We start from the raw sequence: 21374 nt of genomic DNA, 5'->3' as shown, positions 1-21374 counted from the left end.
TACTGTTAGGCTGCCATTCTGGTTGGTGTTTTGCAACATATTGTACAATAACATACAACTTCTAACATAGAAACATGTAAAAACATAACTAATTTGTTCAATTTAATCAAATAATTGCCTTTACTGACTGGAAATACATCAGTTAAACTTTTCACATGTTTAAGGTTAGTTCTTGACTCTAAAGCCAATACCTGGTCCAAGTGCTACTTTCCATCAGCTCTGACATTGCTTTAATGTTTGCTATTTTCAAATGTATTCAATCATTTGCAGGTGGGTAAAACGGAGTGCCCCAGCTCAGTGGAGACGAAAGGACAGACAAAAGCAACACACAGAACACCTGCACCTGGATAATGATCAGAGAGAGGTCTGTTATTTCATTTGTGGTAACTTATTTAAATTTTCTGACAATAATGGCCATTTTTAAAAGAATAACTTAATACTTGCGACATCTTGCCATGTAGCATGTATCTACTGCACCGTTCAACAAAGGAGGTTGATTGACAACGTTCTGATTGTGGTCTTTTCAGAAGTATTAAATGATGGAGCATTAAATAAGCAGAAATAGTTCATACAATCATAACACATAAGAACAGAAGCAGGCTATTTGGCCAATTGAGTCTGCTCTGCTATTCAATGAGATTGTGTGTCTGAACTGACTCAATCCTCAACTCCACTTTTCCATCTTATGCCCATAACTCTTGGTTGCCTTACTGATTAAAAATCTGTTTATCTCAGCCTTGAACATATTCAATTCTTGCTTGGACTATAAAATATTTCAATTTGTTTAATGTGCTATTTCTGGAACAACAGTTAATGTGCTTGCTTGGATTTGCACCCTTGTTTCTATGTTGTGCATTTCTTTAATTTAATAATAAAGGAATATTATCCTCACATTGTAAATGTCTTGCAAGCCTCTTCAATGTAGTAATGTTGAGTTGCAATTGCATGCTAATTCAACTGAGCAAGCAAACTTAAAAAATATAATAAATCATTAGATTGGTGGAACAATTCAGCTAACAGTATATAGGGAGGAATTAATATTAAAGAATATTAATTCAGCACATACATTTACAAGATGATTTTAAAAAAAAAGGTTTGCAGGAAGATGCAATCAGTTTGTATAAGTAACATTCCATTTTACTGTTACTCATAGAGCTATATTGATAAGGATTTTGGAGAAAAAATACATAAGTTTAAAAAACCTTCCTCGATTTTGTGTGGAATTTTAACTTGCTCAAAAGTCATTCACTTGCATGGAGAAAAAATTGGGCTCTTAGTAAAAAAATCATAGTGCAATTACAGCACAGAATGAAGCTATTTGATTGTCAAATCTATGATGACTTCCTGCAGGAGCAATTTAGCTAGATCCACAATCCAGCCCTCTCTGTCGCCCTGCAATTTTTTGCCCTTCAGGTGCTTACCCAATTTTCTTTTGAAAGCCTCAATTGAATCTGTCTCGCATCCTTTCAGGTAGTCCATTCAGATCCCCTAATTAGGGGTTTCATTCACAACAGGTTTAAATGTAGGTACAAATTGTTATAATTCATGTCAGAAACTTCAAGGTGTTTTATGAAGGTCAGCCTAGACCATAGGTTTTGCACTTTGAATTTGGCACGGGTAAATGTAAGTTGCTTTACTCCAGATATGATTCAAGTGACCCAGTAGGGAGCTTTTATCAAACAAAGTTTATATAAGAATACAGTTAACATTATAATAAGACCAATTACCATTATAATAAGACCAATTATAATTACCAATTACAGACAAGAAAACAGAACAATGATTTTGTATAAACCTCAACAGCTAAATATACTGTTCCAACCAAACAAACCCCTACAAACACATCCCATCCTAGGCTTAGCACAGAAAATAAGTATGTTCACATGATGCTGGATTTTGCAGCATTGCAAGCCCTGCTATGGATTCCTCCTTTGGATGTTGAATTGAAAACGCTGAGGCATTCCAGTCCTGGACCTTTCAGCACACTTCGAGACAGAGACACTCCTTGCATCTAGCTGCCAGCTAAATTTCTAATACCAGGGAGAGAGACAGACACACATTGCTTATAATCTGGAGTCCTAACGGCTTCTGCCAAACTTAAAGACCCTGGATTTTCTTCCCCTGTGAAGGTTGCACCTGACCTGTCAATCAACTTCCCCCCCCAACAATTCAAAAGGATCATAAAACTCCAGGACATTGCATTATGCTTAGATTAAAAATAAACAAAACACCCATTACATGATGTTAGTAGCTAAAAGGACATCTGCTCAGGCATCTTGGTGCCAAAAATAAAAAAAAAACAGGGCTGCATATAACTGTAGAGAACATGCTTAAAATATCTTTCTTAAGGGCACAGTAACATCACAAGATATTTAATTTTTCTATCATTTGGGGCTAGTGGATTGTTGATTGAAGTGTGCATATGGCTACCTTTTTGGGCTTGATTGTGTTCAAATGGCAGTACAGGAACTCCTCTTGGATGCAGTAATTGAAAATCCTTTATGCTTAAACATCTAATAATTGTAAACAGCAACCAGTGTACTGTTTTTGTTTTGAGAATTTTTTTTTACCAGATTTCAGTTCTATTTTTTATTATGTAATGTCTTCTATTTTTGTTCCTCTCTGTGATGATTCCTTTTCATGCTCTTTCTTTATCTGATTCTCTTTACAAGGTTAAACATTTGTCTGTGTTGCTTTATTTTTTTTCCTTTTTGATACTCCCGTTTGTTTGTCTCTGTGTCTCGCTCGTGTGATTCCTATCTCTTCAGTATGTGGATTGTCTGATACCTGAACTGGAGATCGTTTTGTATTTCAACTTGGACAGACATAATCAGACTACTAGAACTTCTATAAAACCTATGTCTGAGTTTTATCTGGTACGTTATAGGAGCTCACCTGCTCCTCAGTCAAGTAGCAGCTTTATGTATGTTCCTGGTCATTGCATACACCCTTTGCAACCTTCAAAACCTTGGCAAATCCATTAGCTACAATGTTTGTGATGCTGAGATGTGGCTGCCTGTATGCTGTGCTTATTAAAAACACTCTTATCTCACACATTAAACTTTGAGTGAGAGATAGAAGAACCTTTGTAGACTATTTTTGAACATTCATATTGCCATTTACTTCAGCTCTTCTGTAGGCCCATTCGAAGATGCCTGACATAGGTTGGTGGACGCAATAGTGGTTATATAAACAATTTTTAAAAAATGTTTCCAATGCCCCTTTAAAAAAACTCAAACCTCTGAATATTATAGTGGGCTTGGAAATCAATGCCGAGGCCTTTACGTCTGTCAAATTGTTTGTCAACATGTGACACAATGGCGTAGCCAAGGTGGGCCAACTATAACAAAAGACATAGGAGCAGAATTAGGCCACTTGGCCCATTGAGTTCGCTCTGCCGCTCAATCATGGCTGATATTTTTCTCATCCCCATTTTCCTGCCTTTTCCCCATAACCCCGATCCCCTTATTAATCAAGAACCTATTGATCTCTGTCTTAAAGACACTCGCTGACCTGGATTCTACAGCCTTCTACAGCAAAGAGTTCCACAGATTCACCACTCTCTGGCTGAAGAAATTCCTCCTCACCCCTCTTTTAAAGGATCATCCCTTTAATCTGAGTTTGTGCCCTCTGGTTCTGTTAAAATTGGTCTTTTCTTGCCTGTCGTTTTCATATGTTTGTCAGTAATCATTTTGGCACAATAAGCAGTGCATTTACTGGGGCAAAGGAGGATGGCAGACTCTAAAAATATGTGGATTAAAAGGTGGATTTGCGCGTCGGTAACAAAGCATGCACAGGACATTAGGGCTACTGCTCATCTGGGACATAAGTGCTGGCTGGGTCACATGATCTGATTCTGTGTTGTAATTTCTAATAGTCTATGAAGTTCAGTGTTGAGGATGTGGTGAAGATGAGAGAACTGTGTCTCTGCAGTCAGCAGCATACTAGTGAGTTATAACAGCCTCAAGATGAGAAATAATGCTGCGGAGAAATGGGATTTTTCTGCACATGATAACGCATATAGTTGTTTATAGCATTGATTAAACTGCCTTGCCAAATATCCCTTCACATAACAAATCTATGAGACTTTTCTATTTCGTCTTCCTGTTTTTTCTGAATAGAATCGGTGTCTGATTGTCTGTCTGAGCTGAAAGGGCAGAACTCTGAAAACAGTCTGCCTCCAGTTTTTCAAGGTTGGCATGAAACAGTCCTCTGCTCTGAGAAAGTTGAAGAATTGTATGTGCCTATTTCATTTCATAGGGGACCTTTGACTTGGCATGTTTCATATGGCAAATTATCAGTAAACCTGGCAACTAAATTGAATCTATGGGCCAGATTTTCACCATCAAATGAAGTAAATCCATCTCTATATAAATGCATATGTTATTTTTGCTCTGGGGCAGCAGTGGTTGAATCAATTCAGATCAGTTGACTCTGGAAACAGTTTGGTTGTACCCATGGAGTCAGGCAAGTACCATGGTGGACTGGTTAGAAGGCCTTTCTCCGTCTTTTAGGGTTTTGTCATTGAAAGACTATTAGACTCTCTTGCCCTCACTCCTGCTACTCCATATGCCTCATTCATGGCCTCATGCTACTTCATGGCCCTGCTATATCTACCATGCTCACTCAGCCAAAAAAACACTGTTCTAATGAACCATATAATAACAATATCAGATCTTGAAAGGCAGTTGAAAAATTAAATAATCTCCTTGGAAAAAATCTACATATCGATAGCACTAACAGAAGCATATCATCAGATGGCCTTATTATGAATGTTTGGCTGGGCTCCAATAATTTCTAATGGATTAACTCAGCAGGGCTGAGGGTTTTCACAGGCTTAGGTTTAGTGTTTGATTGACTGACAACTTTATGACAGGATAACTAATTTGAAGTTTTTTGTGAACACAGCAGAAAAGTCAAAGAGGGTAAGTGGGTATATGGATGTGTGTTTGATAGAGTGCTGTCCAACAGACGTGAGCAAAATTTTAGTTCGTGGAATAAAAGGGAAAGTAGGCACTTGGATGAGAAATTGACTGAGTGACAAGGGAACAAAGTAGTAGTAAATGGTTATTTTTCAGATTAGAGGAGATTTGTACTGGAGTTCCCCAAGGTTCGGTGTTGGGACCCTTGTTCTTCCTGATGTATATTAATGGCCTATCCTCTGGTGTCCAGGGCATGATTCCAAAATTTGCAGATAATACAAAGATTGGAAAAGTTGCCAACTACGATATGTATAGTTTTGAATTTCTAAAGGAAATATACATTTTGGTGGATTGGGCAAACAAGTAACAGATGCAGTTCAATGCAAGAAGTATGAGGTGATTCATTTTGGCAGGAAGAATATGAAGAGACAGTATATAATGAAAGGAGAACCTCCAAGGTGCAGTAAAAACAGGGTCTTGGTATGTGTATGCATAAGCCGTTGAAGATGATAGGGATAGCTGGGAGAGCAGATAATAAAACAAATAGTACCTCAGACTTTATTAATAAGGGTATTAAGTACAGGTGTAAAGAGGTCACATTGAACTTGTATAAGCACTAGTTAGGACCCACCTGTAGTACTGCGTCCAGTTATGGGTGCTATGCTTTTGCAAGGATGTGAAGGTAATGGAAGGAGACTGAGAATGATTGATTACAAGGATAAGGAACTGTATCTTGAGGATACACTGAAGAGGTTGGACAGTTTTCCTCAAAAAAACAAGGCTGAGTGGAGATTTGATATATCTATTTAAGATCCTGAGGGCTGTGAACAGGATAAATAGTGAGAAACTGTTCTCACTCTACAGTGTACAAGAACTAGAGGGCACAGATTCAAAACATGGGCAAAAGGAATAAAAGTAAAGTGAAGAAAATTTTTTCCAGCCAGAGGGTGGTTGGAATCTGGACCAAACTGCCTGAGAGGGTGATGGAGGTAGATTTGACTGATGTATTCAAAATGGAATTGGATTACCATCTAAAAAGAAAGAAGTGCAAGATTGTGGGGATAAGTCAGGGAAGTAGAATTAGGTAGACTGCTCTTTCAGAGAGCTAGTGCAGGCTTAATGGGCCAAATGGACTCCTCCTGCATGGTAAGAATCAGTTATAATTTATTTTATCTGTTTTTGTTAATGCCTAGATGTTTATTTGCACAAGATTCAACTGTGATGTGAGGTAAATCCTCTATTATTAATACTATAATTGCTTTGTGTGATTGATGTTTGTATAAGGTTATAAGAGCACCAGTTTCTTTGGGAGGATATTTTTGAGATTTTTTGAAATGAATTTCTAGACTTGCCATTGTTATTATATGGCGCAGCATTTCTATAGTGCATACTGAGTGAGTGGACATGGAGGATGCAGCAGGCATAGAAGTGGCATGGAAAACAATGGAAGCTGCATGGGTGGAAGAGGGGACATGGGTAAGACCTTTTAAACATACTGTTCAGAATATTCCTGAATCCAGACTATGGTTCACAACTCCTCTGATGGATCATGGACCACACATCCTTGAAGTGGGTCTGATTCTATTAAACTTCCATTGTAGGAGTAGGCATCTCACAGCCTGTTGGCTGGTGCACAGGAGATGCCTACTCCTGTAATGAAACTGGCCAAATCATGAATGCAGGGTACGGGCATTATGCAGGGTGTTATCTTTATTCTGCACCAGCAAAAATTGCCAATGCTGGGAAAGAAGGCAGAAATCCTGGAATTGGATCCTGACTTTCATTTTTAAAGGCCTCCAAAGTTGGCCTGACTCTACAAAAATCTAGCCCTGTGTCTGAAAAATGAATTAGATTAACCAAAGTTGAATTCCATTGAGTTGAATTTTTATCTGCATCGTGCACTAAAGTGTGCAAAGAAAGTGATGGATTTTCAAACCAGAGTGTCCTATGGGTCTGCACAATTGCATATTTGATTTGTGTGTAGGAGCTAAAGAAGTTAAACTGGAGTTAGAAATGGGGGGAGGGTGTAGAGAGAGTTAATGTTCGATTTCTTGTGGAGACATTAGCTGTTTAAAAAAGCAACCAATCAATGACACCAGGAAGGTTCCAGGCTCTTGGTTCCTTTCTTAAATGGTTATTCTTTCTGTATGAGCCAGAACAGTGGAGTTGGTGAGCTGTTTAACAGTGGAAAGCATTATAACCAGGCTGGATCCTTTGAATTTTCCTCAAGCAATTGGATAATGATCGGAAGTGGGAAACATACCTGTTTTCTCTTGCTCTTCTTGCCATACATATGGCGGCATGATAGCACAGTGATTAGCTGCCTCACAGCACCAGGGATTTAGGTTCACTTCCAGCCCCAGGTCACTGTCTATGTGGAGCTACGTGGTGTCCTCATGTCTGTGTGGGTTTCCTCCGGGTACTCCGATTTCCTCCCCCAGTCCAAAAATGTGCGGGTAAGGTTGATTGGCCATGTTAAGTTCTCCCTCCATGTCAGGGGGATTAGCAGGGTAAATATGTCAGGTTACAGGGATAAAGCTTGGGTGGGATTGTTGTTGGTGAAGGCTCAATGGGCTGAATGGTCTCCTTCTGCACTGTAGGGATTCTTGATTCTACAAACATTGTTGACCCCTAAGAACACTGAAGCCAGTTACAACATCCTCTCTGGCACCCTGATGGGATCAGCTAACTCAGTGCAGACCATTCATTAAAAACAAAATTATTAGTAATTTTTACAAGTCACTTTATCTAGCAGTTAAATTTGGTTGGAGAGTGGGAGAAGCCCCAGAATTGATCTTTAAAAGTTTGACAGATTATAAGTATCAAATGTCTACAGGTGGATTGCTCAACTTGATGTTGAGTTTGTTAAACATCATAAAATATTTAACAGCGATATCAATATTACAAACAAAATTAATAATGAATTTGCTTTCTATATAATGTTTACAAGGTTGTTTATGGTGTTCATTGAAAATATTTATCTATGCAATACTGAATTTAGTTCAGAAAGTTGGATTTTCTGCTATTGTTGAGTTCTTGGGAGCAAGAAATAAAGGAACAGACCTGGAAAATGCTACCACATGGAGTGCTTATGGCGAATAGTATTGTAGTATTTAAGGGGAAAGCTAGATTAGTATATGAGAGAGAAAGGATTGAGTAGATATCTTGATGGTCTGAGATGAAAAAGCATGTGGGGAGGTTTGTATTGAGCACAAACATTGATGCAAATTGAATGATCTGTTTCAGTGCCATAAATTCCATGTAATCAAGGCATCGTTCTTTTTTGACAGCGGGCACGGTGAACTTAACCTTATCTGAATTTTGACAATCAGATTAATTTTTTAATAATTAATAAAACAAAATAGTAGCAAATCCATATACTTCAGCATCACAGGTATCCTGTTGGACAGCACTGCAGTTCTTGCAAAGAAAACTATAGCAACAAGTAACGAGAATTTTCAGACTTTTTAACCATAAGAATCTCGTACATTTTAAATGCGGATTTAAACCAACAATGCACCTTGCTACAACTTTGCTCCTATATTTCATTAGTGTAATATTTTCCAATCTCTGAACAGGTTCTTCTTGACCATTTTTAGTAAGTTTGCCAATTTGTGCTATGCTACAGGCATAATCTTTCATTTTGTTGTTGCTGTGATGCTTCTGGGTCTATAATATCCGAAGCTTATTTCATATTGGGCCCTTCCTATCAAAGGGAGAAGAAATTGTTATCAGTGTTGGATCAAAAGCTAAGCCCCAGTGATTAAATGGACAACTTCATAAATTTAAAAAAAAATCAGTGTCATTGTTTTAGAATTTAGGATCCGAAAGAATTTAAGAAAAAAGAACATGCCAATTAGAAGCAGCAGTAGGCTCCTCGAGCCTGCTTCACCATTCCATAAGATCGTGGCTGATTTGATTATAACCTCAATTCCACATCCCACATACCTCCAATAACGCTTCATCCCATTGGTTATCAAGAATCTATTGCCTTAAAAAACTCAAATGCTCTACTTCCAATGTCTTGTGTGGACGGAAGTTCCGAAGACTCCCTACCCTCACTTGAAAAACATTGTCCTCATTTTTATGATGGATAGGATTTTAATATTTTCAGCAGTTTCACAAAGTACAAAAAGCCATTTCACACAAACTCGTTGCAAGAAACCAGACATTTTTACATATACAGATGTCCCTGGCTGGGACATCTGTATTTTCCTTCTGGTTTTAAAACTTAGTTTTTCTATGGTTTATTATCCATATCTGATCGATCTTTATTTTAAATTTAAAGCCACCTCTCCCAACATAGAAACCCACTCAAATCTATTTGCACATGATGATCTGTTGAAGTTGAATGCAAATTGTTATGTACATGCATTTTCTGATAGCTAAAAACAATATTTATTCTTTTTATCCAATTGAAGAAATACATACAGGAAGCTCGGAATCTTGGAACGGGCATGCGTCAGCCAAAGTTGTCCAACCTGTCTCCATCAGTAATTGCACATACCAACTGGAAATTTGTTGAGGGCCTGTTAAAGGAATGTCGTAATAAGGTAATTTTATTCTATGTAGCCTTTCCCCCTTCCTGAAAACACTGTGTCTGGAATATTGGGCCACATCCACTAGCAACCTTTGGGAACATGCCAAAATGCCAATTCTTATGTCTATCTAGAGTTTGATTATTATATTAGTTGAACATGTTGGTTACTTCTGCCAAGCTCAATCCTGTCTAAGCATGCAGGCGTCTTTAAAAGGTTGCTGCAAGAGGTTAGGGTGCATGGAGTTGGGGGTAAGATAGAGGATTGGTTATCTAATAGGAAGCAGAGAGTTGGAATCAATGGATGCTATTCTGGTTGGCAGTTGGTGACTAGTGGAGTGCCGCAGGGATCGGTGCTGGGGCCTCAACTGTTTATCACTTATATAGATGATCTGGAGGAGGGGGCTGAGCGTAGAGTAATGAAATTTGCTGATGACACGAAGATGAGTGGGAAAGCAAATTGCGTGGAGAGTGTGGAAAGTCTGCAGAGAGATCTGGATAGGCTGAGTGAGTGGGGGAGGACCTGGCAGATGGAGTATAATGTTAGCAAATGTGAGGTTATCCACTTTGGTAGAAACAATAGTAGGAGGGATTATTATTTAAAAGGCAAAAAGCTGCAACATGCTACGGTGCAGAGGGACCTGAGGGTCCTTGTGCACGAATCTCAAAAACCCAGTCTGCAGGTACAGCAGGTGATCAAGAAGGCAAATGGAATGTTGGCCTTTATAGCGAGGGGGATAGAATGTAAAAGCAGGGAGGTCTTGCTGCAACTGTACAGAGTACTGGTGAGGCCGCAGCTGGAGTACTGTGTTTTGATCGCCACACTTGCAGAAGGATAAATTGACCTTGGAGGGAGTGCAGAGAAGACTCACTAGGCTGATACCGGAGATGAGGGGGTTAGCCTATGAAGAGAGACTGAATAGACTGGGTCTGTACTTGTTGGAGTTTAGAAGGCTGAGGGGGGATCTTATAGAGACATACAAGATAATGAAAGGGATAGATAGGGTAGAGGTAGAGAGATTCTTCCCGCTTAGAAAGGATAGCAGGACTAGAGGGCACAGCCTCAAAATAAGGGAGGGACAGTTTAGACCGGAGTTGAGGAGGAACTTCTTCACTCAAAGGGTGGTGAATCTCTGGAATTCTCTGCCTGTTGAAGTGGTGGAGGCTACCTCGCTGAATATATTTAAGTCACGGATAGATAGGTTTTTGATAGACAAGGGATAAGGGTTATGGGAAGAAAGCGGGAAAGTGGAACTGATCCACTTCAGATCAGCCATGATCTTATTGAATGGCGGGGCAGGCTCGAGGGGCTAGATGGCCTCCTCCTGCTCCTATTTCTTATGTTCTTACTATGTTCTTAAGCTGCAGCAACTGGAAACAGGATAGAAAAGGGGGCTGTTTATTTGTGTCCTTCACCTTCCTCCGTCCAGAAGCATTCTAGCCAATTGTTTTCATAACTGAAACTGTTTACCTTGGATGAAATCAGCTAATTAAGCACAAATCAGAGACCAAACTTGGGGTCATTCTGATCTGCATAATTTTATACTATACTTGGTGGTGCAACTGCTTACGAAGTCAATGGGAGGTTGCATTTTTTTCCCTAAAAAAACAGCCAGTATTAGATTTGAGTTATTTATTTTTGGATGTGCTTATGAATCCACAAATTTCTCTTTTGAAGACTAAGCGCATGTTGGTAGAGAAAATGGGGCGAGAAGCAGTGGAACTGGGTCATGGTGAAGTGACCATCACAGGAGTGGAAGAGAATACATTAATTGCCAGTCTCTGTGATTTGTTAGAAAGAATATGGAGTCATGGCCTACAGGTAAAACAGGTAAGTAACCAAGGTACATCTGAAAGATTTATAAAATCATAATATAGTAGAGGAGAACATTCAAACTGTTATGTACATGCTGGATTTCAGTAAATGCTGCTTGGCTCGTCACACTCCCTACCTTTTTTCTCTTCAGAAAACTATCCCATTTCCTTTCAAAGGCCACAATTAATCTCATACAGTGCATCTCAGATCCGTGGATTCAAACCCATTAGCTGAGTTTTCTGGATTAATAGCCTATCGATAATACCACTAGGCCATCGCCTCTCCCCGAGTTCCAGGGTTGTAATCCTGATGCCAGGCTGAAGTCCAGGTCGGGAACCAAGGAATGGCCATAGTGGAACCCTGCAGGAGATTTTTGGGGAGGCAGCCAATTAACAAGCTCCTTCGGGGAGTCCTGTCTGATTAACAACAGTAGGTAGCCTCAGAGGCCAGGAGAGCCAGTGGAGACACTGGGCAGCTGACAAGCCTATGGGAGAGGTGGACTTGGCTGAAGGAGAAACCACAAGCATGCCTCAAAATGGAGGTGCCTTCTGAAGACTTGAAAATGGCCTGAAAGCTTTGTATATTTTCTACCATTATTATGATGAAGAAAACCACTCTCTCCGCCGCCGCCGCCGCCGCTCCCCCCCCTCCGCCCCGGCCCCTCTGCCAAATTGGACTGCTTTATTGGTTACACCTCTAAACCTTCCACCTCAAACCAATCTGACTGGCCTCTTGCATACTGCTACTGTTCCAGCTCAGGGCTCCAGCCCAATCAGGGGCCCTATCTGCCATCTGGAAAATAGAGATTGTAGGTGAAGAATACTCTCAATTTGCATTTTAATTGATCTAATTTGCTACCTGCTATTGGTGGATGGCTTGCTGTCACCCTCACATAAGCTACTTCCCTAATGATAGGCCATATACAGTAACGTGCTGGCACATGAGCTGGTAGTGAGATATTGCTGGCAACCCCACCTACAAACCTGTCTTTACCATCGTATTAAGATTCCCATCAATGATGTTCATGCCCATACTGGCCTTTTTACCCATCAGAGGGTATATTATTGTTTTCGCAATGAACTTACTGTCCAGCTAATATCTAAAATAATCACATTTGTTCTTGATTCTTAATTATCCTCTCAGCTACAATCATTGGCTTAACTGATTCACTCCTTGGTTCAACCTTTGCTAGCTTAAATATTATCTGGTCTTTTATGAACAGGAGGGGATTAATTTTAACAGCACCAATGTACATTTTTGCCACCCGTCTGCAAAAAGAATGGGATTTTAATTTGCTTCTCCCTTTATAAGCGATGGCATATTTCCCAACCCCTTAGTTTTGGTATTCCAATTTCTATTCATAACCGTACAGCAAACTCGAGATAGGATGAACTTAAAGGATTAGTTTATTTGCACATACTTAAATGCAGGAAGAAGGCGGCAACATTTCCCCATTGCATTCAAACAGTAAAAGTTGGATAGAAAGAAGAAACCTGGAGAGTAAAGAGACCAGAGAGAAAAAAAACGTTTCATGTGGATTCCTCTGTCTCGGATTGCTACATGCATTTAAGCTTCCACATAATACCTAATCATGCCAACAGAACACCACTGCTTCGTAGACTGTATTAAGGTGTCACCTTAGGATTACTTCAGATGTCTGACATCTCACTAGCCACTTTCACCAGGTCTGCACTTACAGCTCTGTGTTTAATTTCAGTGAAGAGCAGATTCTAGTTCTTTGTCCCTTTGACTTCAGTCTTCCTGGGATTTCTCTCTTCATTTTCTGGTTGCTTGAACTACCTGTTCTTTAGCTTCTGGGACTTGCTTTCTGCCCCTTACTCCATAGTCCTGCTTGTACTGGAAGTTTCTGAGAACTACTTTGTTCTCAAGTACCTGGTTCCAACTGAACAAACTGTTTACGCTTTTCCATGTGGACCCTGGTTGCTGAGCAACAATCTAATCTTTCTTTAAACCCAGCTGTTTTCATGTCATCAACCTCTAATTGCAATGCTGGCACAGTTTGAAATGAAACCAAAACTCTCAAACACAAGAACATAAGAAATAGGAGCAGGAGAAGGCCATCTAGCCCCTCGAGCCTGCCCCGCCATTCAATAAGATCATGGCTGATCTGTCGTGGCTCAGTTCCACATGCCCGCCCTCTCCCCATAACCCTTAATCCCCTTGCCTATCAAAAACCTATCAACCCGCGTCTTAAAAATATTGAGCGAGGCAGCCTCCACCACTTCAACGGGCAGAGAATTTCAGAGATTCACCACCCTTTGAGTGAAGAAGCTTCTCAACTCCATTCTAAACCGCACCCCCCCCCCCCCCCCCCCCCCCCCCTTATCTTGAGGCTGTGCCCTCTAGTCCTACTGTCCTTTCTGAGCGGGAAGAGCCTCTCCACCTCTATCCTATCCATCCCATTCAACATCTTATACATCTCAATGAGATCTCCCCTCATTCTTCTAAACTCTAACAAGTACAAGCCTAGTTTATTCAGCCTCTCCTCATAGTTCAACCCCCTCAACTCCGGAATCAGCCTACTAAACCTCCTCTGCACTCCCTCCAAGGCCAAGATATCCTTGTGTAAGTGCGGCGACCAAAACTGCACACAGTACTCCAGCTGCGGCCTCACCAGTGCCCTATACAGCTGCAGCATGACCTCCCTACTTTTATATTCAATCCCCCTCGCTATGAAGGCCAGCATCCCATTCGCCTTCCTGACCACCTGCTGCACCTGCAGGCTGGGTTTTTGCGACTCATGCACAAGGACCCCGAGGTCCCTCTGCACCGTCGCCTGCTGCAGTTTTTCGCCACGTAAGTAATAGTCCTTCCTACCATTATTCCTACCAAAGTGGATAACCTCACATTTGCCAAACATGTAGGCACATTTGTTTAATACAAAGCTACTTAATATTTTAACCATTTCTTGCACAGAAACACTAAATTAAAGCTATACCTTGCTTCTAATACCCACACACACATACAAATATAGATTACTTAAATCTACTACTATTTCCTGACATCATATCTTGGGGTTGCCTTGATTTTCTGTATTTACGGAGCGTGGAGCATAAGAAATAGGAGTAGGATTAGTTTCAAGCCTGCTGCTGCAGTCAATACAATTTAGTAGTGATTAAGAATACATTTAAAAACTAAGTGCCTTTATTGCTGCAAGGTTTCTATCAAATTGAACTGCATCAGAGAAGGTGCATTGTAAATAGGAGAGTAGGACAATGTAATTAAGCATCCCATGTACTAGAAGACACCAGTGTTGCTCACTTGTTACTAGCTAATTAAAAGGAAGCCTTATCTAATTGGGAGAGAATCCATATTCATACTTTCCCTGCCCAATTCTCAAATCCAGCATTAACATCTGAGCATTTTCATTTGCACCTTCGTATCTGCAATCCCAAACACAAATCCGTCTGTAAGTATTTCTTGTGGCTTTAGAAAGGAAATCTTCATAAGTTTTTACAGTACTGTATGACTTATCTTGTATCTCCCCATGTTTCTTGATTGTTCTTGCACAGTTGCAGTACTGAGAAAAGTTAATCAGCACTGGTAGCATCTGGTCTTTGTTCCCAACTTTGGATCAATCCAGCTCGGTGGCATAGCATGTCATCCCTAATAACAATTAGAAGTTTCAGCACTGCACTTGTTCATTCTTCTCATTGATCTCTTGCAAAGATTTAGTTTATTCAGGCTGCTCCAAATCTCTTCTACTTTTCTGAATAATTCGAGCTGTGGATGTGAAGGGCCAAAGATGGTGGCAGAGTGTATCCTGACTCCATCTTGAGCAAGTTACAATTGTCAAGCAACTATTTTTAATTTGTGCAGCTATTGATACTGTCACCAAAAATTAAAGTTGTTTTAAATAATTGGTACTAACCCTGCCACATTTGCCCATGTCTCTTTGAGAGCAATTAAGTTCTTTGCATCATTAAGTATCAATGTTTTATTAACAAATTAATTGCAAGAGACTGGTCTCAGAACACCACAAGCTGCATGAAAGGCATTGTATAAACATCTAGTTTTATGTTTCATTATGTTGTATTTTCTATTTATAGGGTAAATCAGCCCTGTGGTCTCACCTGTTACATTACCAAGAGATTAAGGAGAAAAAAGAAGCTACATTAGGAAGCACCAGCAGCACAGGTAGGGAATTTGCAGTCCTTGAATGTTATCAAATGTTGATTATTTATAATTGGTTATAAAGTAATGAAATCATCTAAGAAACAGTTGGATGCTATAGGTGAGCAAGGATTTTTCAGGGTAAATAAATTCAGATGGACCAAACTGCCTCTATAACCATAATTCTCTTTCAGATGTTCACAAGCTAAACGTAGATAAATGTGGCAGGTGTCTTCATTTATCTTCTCTGTGTACAGATGGCAAGTTTCCTTCCTCAAAGATATTGTTTTTTTAATAATGATCTTAACAGCTTTGTGTTAACTTTTCATTATATGAATATTTTATTTCTAAATTTTTTGTTTTAAATAAATCCATTTCTCAATACCACACTGCTATAGTTATGATGACATCACCATACTTTATTGCTGTATATTGGTGCACTTGGTACTACCTGATGAAGGATGTGAAGAACAGAAATGAAGCTAAAATATGTTAAAATCTACATATTCTTGTTATCCTTAGGAATCATCCAAGATCTGGAGAGGAGAAAACTTGATAGTCTTGTCATGCCTCCCTTAAAGATCTCACTGACCCAGGATATGAGGTGAGTTCATTATCCTAACCAGATTGTTATTTGGTTCCAAAGAAGTTTTAATTTTGTGTTTAAATTATCTTTTGGAAAAGTTTGATGAGTCACTTTGAATTGTGATTCAGTGATAATTTAATAGAACAGTATATGAGAAGGCCAGTATTTGTCTGATTATAGAATCCCATTCAGCCCATTGAGTTTGCACCTACTCTCTTGACAGTGTCTTACGCAAGCCCTCTTCCCCTGCCCTAGCTCCGTGTAACTACACATTTACTAAGGCTAATCCATCTAATCGACACATCTTGGGACACTAAGGGGCAATTTAGCATGGCCAATCCACCTCACCTGCAGATTTTAGCAACGATGAGGGAGCTTAATAAATTGAATAACATTTTTTAAATTTTCTTGATTTTACAGACTTAATTATACTTTAATCATACAGCCTAGAAGGAGGCAATTCAACCCATCATGCCTTTAAGTTCTTTGAAAGAACTTCCAGTGTAACCCACTGTCCTGTTCTGTGTTCATTTTCCTACAAATGCTTCTGTTCTGTAAAAAGTTTGTTCAGATCCACTGATTCATGACATTGGTCTTATAAACATATAAAACTGACAGACAGGGAAATACCAGCTGTTTTATTGAGCCTGTCCTATACCATCATGGCGTAACTTAACAGCATGACTCCTGTTACACCTCTCATGGCATGTGAGAGGAATAGCTAACAGTACCGCTGTGGGGAAAATCTTGGAGTCACTCTTTGACCCCTGAATGTTCACAGACAATATTGGGCAGATTTTACGACCATGCTCGCGTGAGGTCAATGGACATTTCGTTTGTCTACCCGTCGCCGGCTCTGAATCTGTGTGGGCAATGGGATAGAATTCTGGCGAATGTGAACAATGCTCCTGGAATCTGTCAAATTTGCATCAGATAAGAAGGCCTGCAGTGCCATCTGCTGGGCAAATGTGCTGGCAAACTGGAGTTTGAGGAACAGGAACAGTAGCAATCTTACTTTGCATTTACTTGATTGCTACAAAGCAAATACTGAAAAATACAATATATTTACCATTCTAAGACAGACTCTTCCACCCTGGTTATAGTATTTTCTGCTTATCATAGTTCTGCTGCACTGTTGTTTTCTGTTTCTGTAACTACTTTCAAATAAATTCCATAAAATCGAGTTTCGAGTTATTGCTGCTATTGAATTCTTGATAATACTTGCCCTTAGTTTTCCCCCATTGGTAGCCTTAGTTGAATTGTAACACTGAGGCCGGAGTTAAAACTTGAGTTCAAGTCCTAATCCACGGATTTGAACACAAAATTTAGGTTGACACTCAGGAGTGTTAACATGTTCCACAATCAGAGTTGCAGGCTGGAATTTTACTGTCCCACCTGCCACAGGAATCGGAGTGGGTGATGGGCGGATCATGGGAAGGTCATTGACCTTGGATGGGATTTTATGGTTTTGGGATGAGTGAGGCATTAAAATCACGCCCCCTATATTTCAGGTGGGATGTTGAACTGGAGCCCCAGCTGCCCCCTTGGATGGGTGTCAAAAATCCTGTGGCATTATCTTGAAAATGTTGCAGCAGCCTTGCAAATATTCATCCTCAACAGATAGCAAAAACTTATTATCTAGTCATTATTGTATTGCTGTTTGTGCAATCTGCTGTGGCTAAATAGCTGCTGCATCTTCCACATTCCAGCATCAAATGGATTTCAAAAATACTTATTTGGCTCAAAAGAATTGGGAATCTCCAATGAAAGATGTCATATGAAAGAAAGTACTTTCATTTCCTTCCCCTTTCTCTCTCAAAATAGCTGATTCATGCTGTAGTACAGTTCTGTAGGTGTCAGTGCTGTATTGTGCTCAGAACGATTTGCCAGTGGACAGTGGCTGAGTCCAGTCCTGTTTTTGCTTATTGTGCACATATGGGCACTTTGTGGAAACCTGCTCATCTGTACAGTTTAGCTGCAGGAAGCTTTTGTGCAGTTAAATTATGCCCATGCCTTCTCTTACAAAATCCTTGTAACTGGCATGTTATTTTCACAAAAATGGAGAATGCACTTCTGGTTCACAGAAACTCCTTTTTGCAGACATTTTTTGTGGTAATTTTTTAAGAGTGCTGTTATTGGGGGTGATGAGTTCCAGTAGTCCAGGTACATTCTCCTACACAAGTGCTTAAATTTTATCCTGCAATATAGAACACACAAGTGTCCTTTTTTTTTGTTATAATAAATGCAGATAAACCTCTAATTAACTATATGTTTTGCTACAGTGTGCCAGTAATTCAATGTTTCACTTGAAGGGCAAATGCTAGAAAGCACTTAATTATGTAACTATTGTTATGAGCTTGGCACTTTGTTATAGAATGACTTGCAACCCCTGATTTGGTGCTGTTCTATTAATGGAAAAGATTGCTGCAGCTGTGTCAGTTTTGCTGACCCCAACTGAATAGTCCTCTGGCATCATTTATTTCAAGCTTTATTTATTGGTTTTTACAAAAAGGTAGAAACGGTTGCATTGTAAAACACAGGCAAAATGTGAGCCAATAAAAAAAGGAGGTTGAAAGAAAAGAAGGAAGAAAAAGAACAGGGATAGACAGAATTATTCAACTCTTAGAGGAAAAAGAAAGGTTGTCAAAATAATGAATAAAAGGTTGCCAGACCGAATCAAATTTTTTAATTAGCCTACATAAGGTATATTTAGATGTTAATCCCATTTATAGGGCTCCATTTCACCCATTCATAAAAGTATTCAAAACCTCTTTGGTCCATTTTAGCTAACATTAAGGCAAATTGGGAGTGGGACTTAAATACTGAGCTTTCTGGCAATTGATGGCAGTTGATTTTTTTTTTCCAGAGTGCATTCCTCATCACTGTATTATACATTTTAATGTCTTCATCAGCTCAGTCTTTCTGGAGCTATACTTTCTAGGATCTGGACTGGATCCTGCCTGTGCGAGATGAACTTGAACAGTTTAAGAAGCATCATCTCCTTGACCTATTATAGGTGGGAGGTTGGAGCCACAGATTTCCAATAGCATAAGATAAGTTGATATGCAACAATGAGACGAAGGCCAAGGCATCTGACTGGTAGTGATCTACAGCTATCTCCTCAGAGATTACCCACAAATGCCAATATTAGGGTTAATAGCAATAGATTTGCCACACATATGAAAAAGTTGAGAACCAAATAGGACCAAAAAGTAGCCAGCTTTGGGCATGACCAAAATATATGAAGCAATATTGCAGAAACCAAGTGATATCTCGCACTGGCAGGATCCAGTCCAGAGTACATCCTGGAAAGTATTGCCCCAGAAAGATAGAGCTGATGAAGAACATCAAATTGAAGCAGACCATGTCTAATACAGTGATGAGGAATGCACCCTGAAAAGAAAATCAACTGCCATTGACTAACAGAAAGCTCAGTATTTAAATCCCACTCCCAAGTTGCCTTAATGTTAGCTAAAATGGACCAAAGAGTTTTTGAATAATTTTATGAATGGGTGAAATGGAGCCCTGTAAATGGGATTAACACCTAAACAAAGATCAATGGGACTGTCAGGAGATGGAGAAGGAAAGAATGCAAAGTGTTTACTGGCAAAACTGGAAACCTGCTGGTACCTTTTCTTTGAAAAAAGATTTGGGAACGACATGCTCCCTTACTAGATAAAAAGCAAACATACCCTCAGAGAAATGGTCTTTAAAAGATTTTAAACCAGATCTGGACCAAAGGTGGAAGGCTGAATAAATTAGAAAAGGTGGACTCTGATATCATCTTGAACAGAAATTACCATGTGATTTGTTTCTTACACAGGAGTTTTATTATGGATGAGTACTACTGACTGCAAAAAATACTTCCTACATAATGTAATATGGTTAATTGCAACATTTAAAAATAAAGTTCATAGTGAAATCAATCATATACCATTTAAGCAAACATAACACCTGGCCCAACATCTGTAATTTACCTTTTTAGTGATGGCGAAACTGTTAGCTTTCCCCATCATTACTGTTTAAAATTGACAGTAACTTTTGTGTGTTAAACACAAAAATCCACAAGTTATTGTTGTTGATACACTTCTTCTCCAGAGGGTATGCTTTTGCAATCTTCACAATGCAGTCAGCACAAAGCCATTGATTTGACATGAACTTCAATTTTTTAATGCATTATTCTTGTTGTAAAAAACATTGGAAAAATTAAACCTTGTTGAATGAGGTGAGTCTTTAATGGTGTGCTGCTTCTTGCTGAACTCCCACTCTGGCCCTGAAAAAACTGACTTAATAAGTCCGAAATATGATTAAAAGTGAAGACTAATTAATGCTTTGTACGTCCTGGTTTATGTCTTGAGAATTATTCTATCTGGTTACTCAGTCTCTTCGATCACCTCACTGTTCCTGGATGCCAATAATCCCAGTAGATGGAACCAGGATGAAATTGATGCCACAAAACCCACTAAATACTTTGTGGACAGTTTTCTTCAAGTACAGTGGTGAGTGCTGTACCTTGCCACTGAAAGCAGAATTCAGGCAAATATCTCTGGGCTTCAAGACAGGGTCAGACATTAAAAACTTTCAAATGAGGTATGAAATTGATTTGTGTAAAGTCATTTTTAGTGGCTGAAATTCATTCACCAAGTTTGTTTGGAGAGCATTGTTGGTATTTCCACATTCTTTGCTCTTGATCTTCCATACCAATGCAAGTAAAAACAATAGTATATGCTGATCCCCAAAACAGACAGACAAATACAAATGTCATTAAATGATAGTGTTTTTTGAAATATTTTGGAATGCTTATAAACGAAAGCAATGAAAATATAAATGTTGTATGAAGATGGTTTTTGTTTTATATTTTGGTTGCATACCTACAAGAGAAAAACATTATATCTAAGGTCCATTTAAATATAGATAATTGCAATTAAACTTACTTTAAAATGAGGGGAGGAGGGGTGATTCTTCCATCTCACTACGCTAATATTCTAGTGCAGTGGGCCGGAGGAATTGCGTTGGGGGAGGGTGGGGCAATTCACAGGATTCCTGCGAGCTTTCATGTCCAGCTAGCATCTTCCAGCACCGGATTTATGGCGCAGTCTGCTCTGCTCTGGAAATCGGCAGAGAGGCGGGGCATTTAAATGCTACAAGTGGGCTGGGCTCTGAACTCTCTGGGCCCACTAGCCTCTCCCACCCTGTCAGAGTGTTTCACTCCAGCACAAATTACTCTAGCTCTCCAGTTTCAGGGAGCTAGTGGCCTAACGCTGCTGGAATGATGGGGAGGGAATTGGGACCTCCCAGGGGTCAGTCGGGGGGTGGGGGGGGAGGTGTTGCCCCATGGGCATTGGCACCCTGGCAGTGCCAGCCTGTGTGCCTGGCAAT

At 39.7% G+C, this 21374-nt stretch overlaps 1 protein-coding gene across 4 annotated transcripts in view; it reads left to right on the top strand.

Annotated features, from left to right (window-relative positions):
- The window catches only part of dennd5a (DENN/MADD domain containing 5A), a 305895-nt gene that overhangs the window by 216732 nt on the left and 67789 nt on the right, over nt 1–21374 (top strand). For all 4 annotated transcript variants that reach the window (XR_013886802.1, XM_080190209.1, XM_080190208.1 and 1 more), the window contains 5 exons: nt 271–364; nt 9344–9475; nt 11138–11290; nt 15346–15433; nt 15932–16013. Coding sequence is in view for 3 of the 4 variants with exons in the window: in XM_080190209.1 (XP_080046335.1) it covers nt 271–364; nt 9344–9475; nt 11138–11290; nt 15346–15433; nt 15932–16013 (549 nt within the window). In the remaining variant the exon portion in view is untranslated. The remainder of the gene's footprint in view (nt 1–270; nt 365–9343; nt 9476–11137; nt 11291–15345; nt 15434–15931; nt 16014–21374) is intronic.

This window comes from Carcharhinus amblyrhynchos, chromosome 6 (genome assembly GCF_965287045.1).
Source record: "Carcharhinus amblyrhynchos chromosome 6, sCarAmb.v2.hapA, whole genome shotgun sequence".
In the NCBI taxonomy this organism is placed as follows: Eukaryota; Metazoa; Chordata; class Chondrichthyes; order Carcharhiniformes; family Carcharhinidae; genus Carcharhinus; species Carcharhinus amblyrhynchos.
Note: the sequence above shows the minus strand (reverse complement) of the source record. Positions and strands in the feature narration are given on the sequence as shown.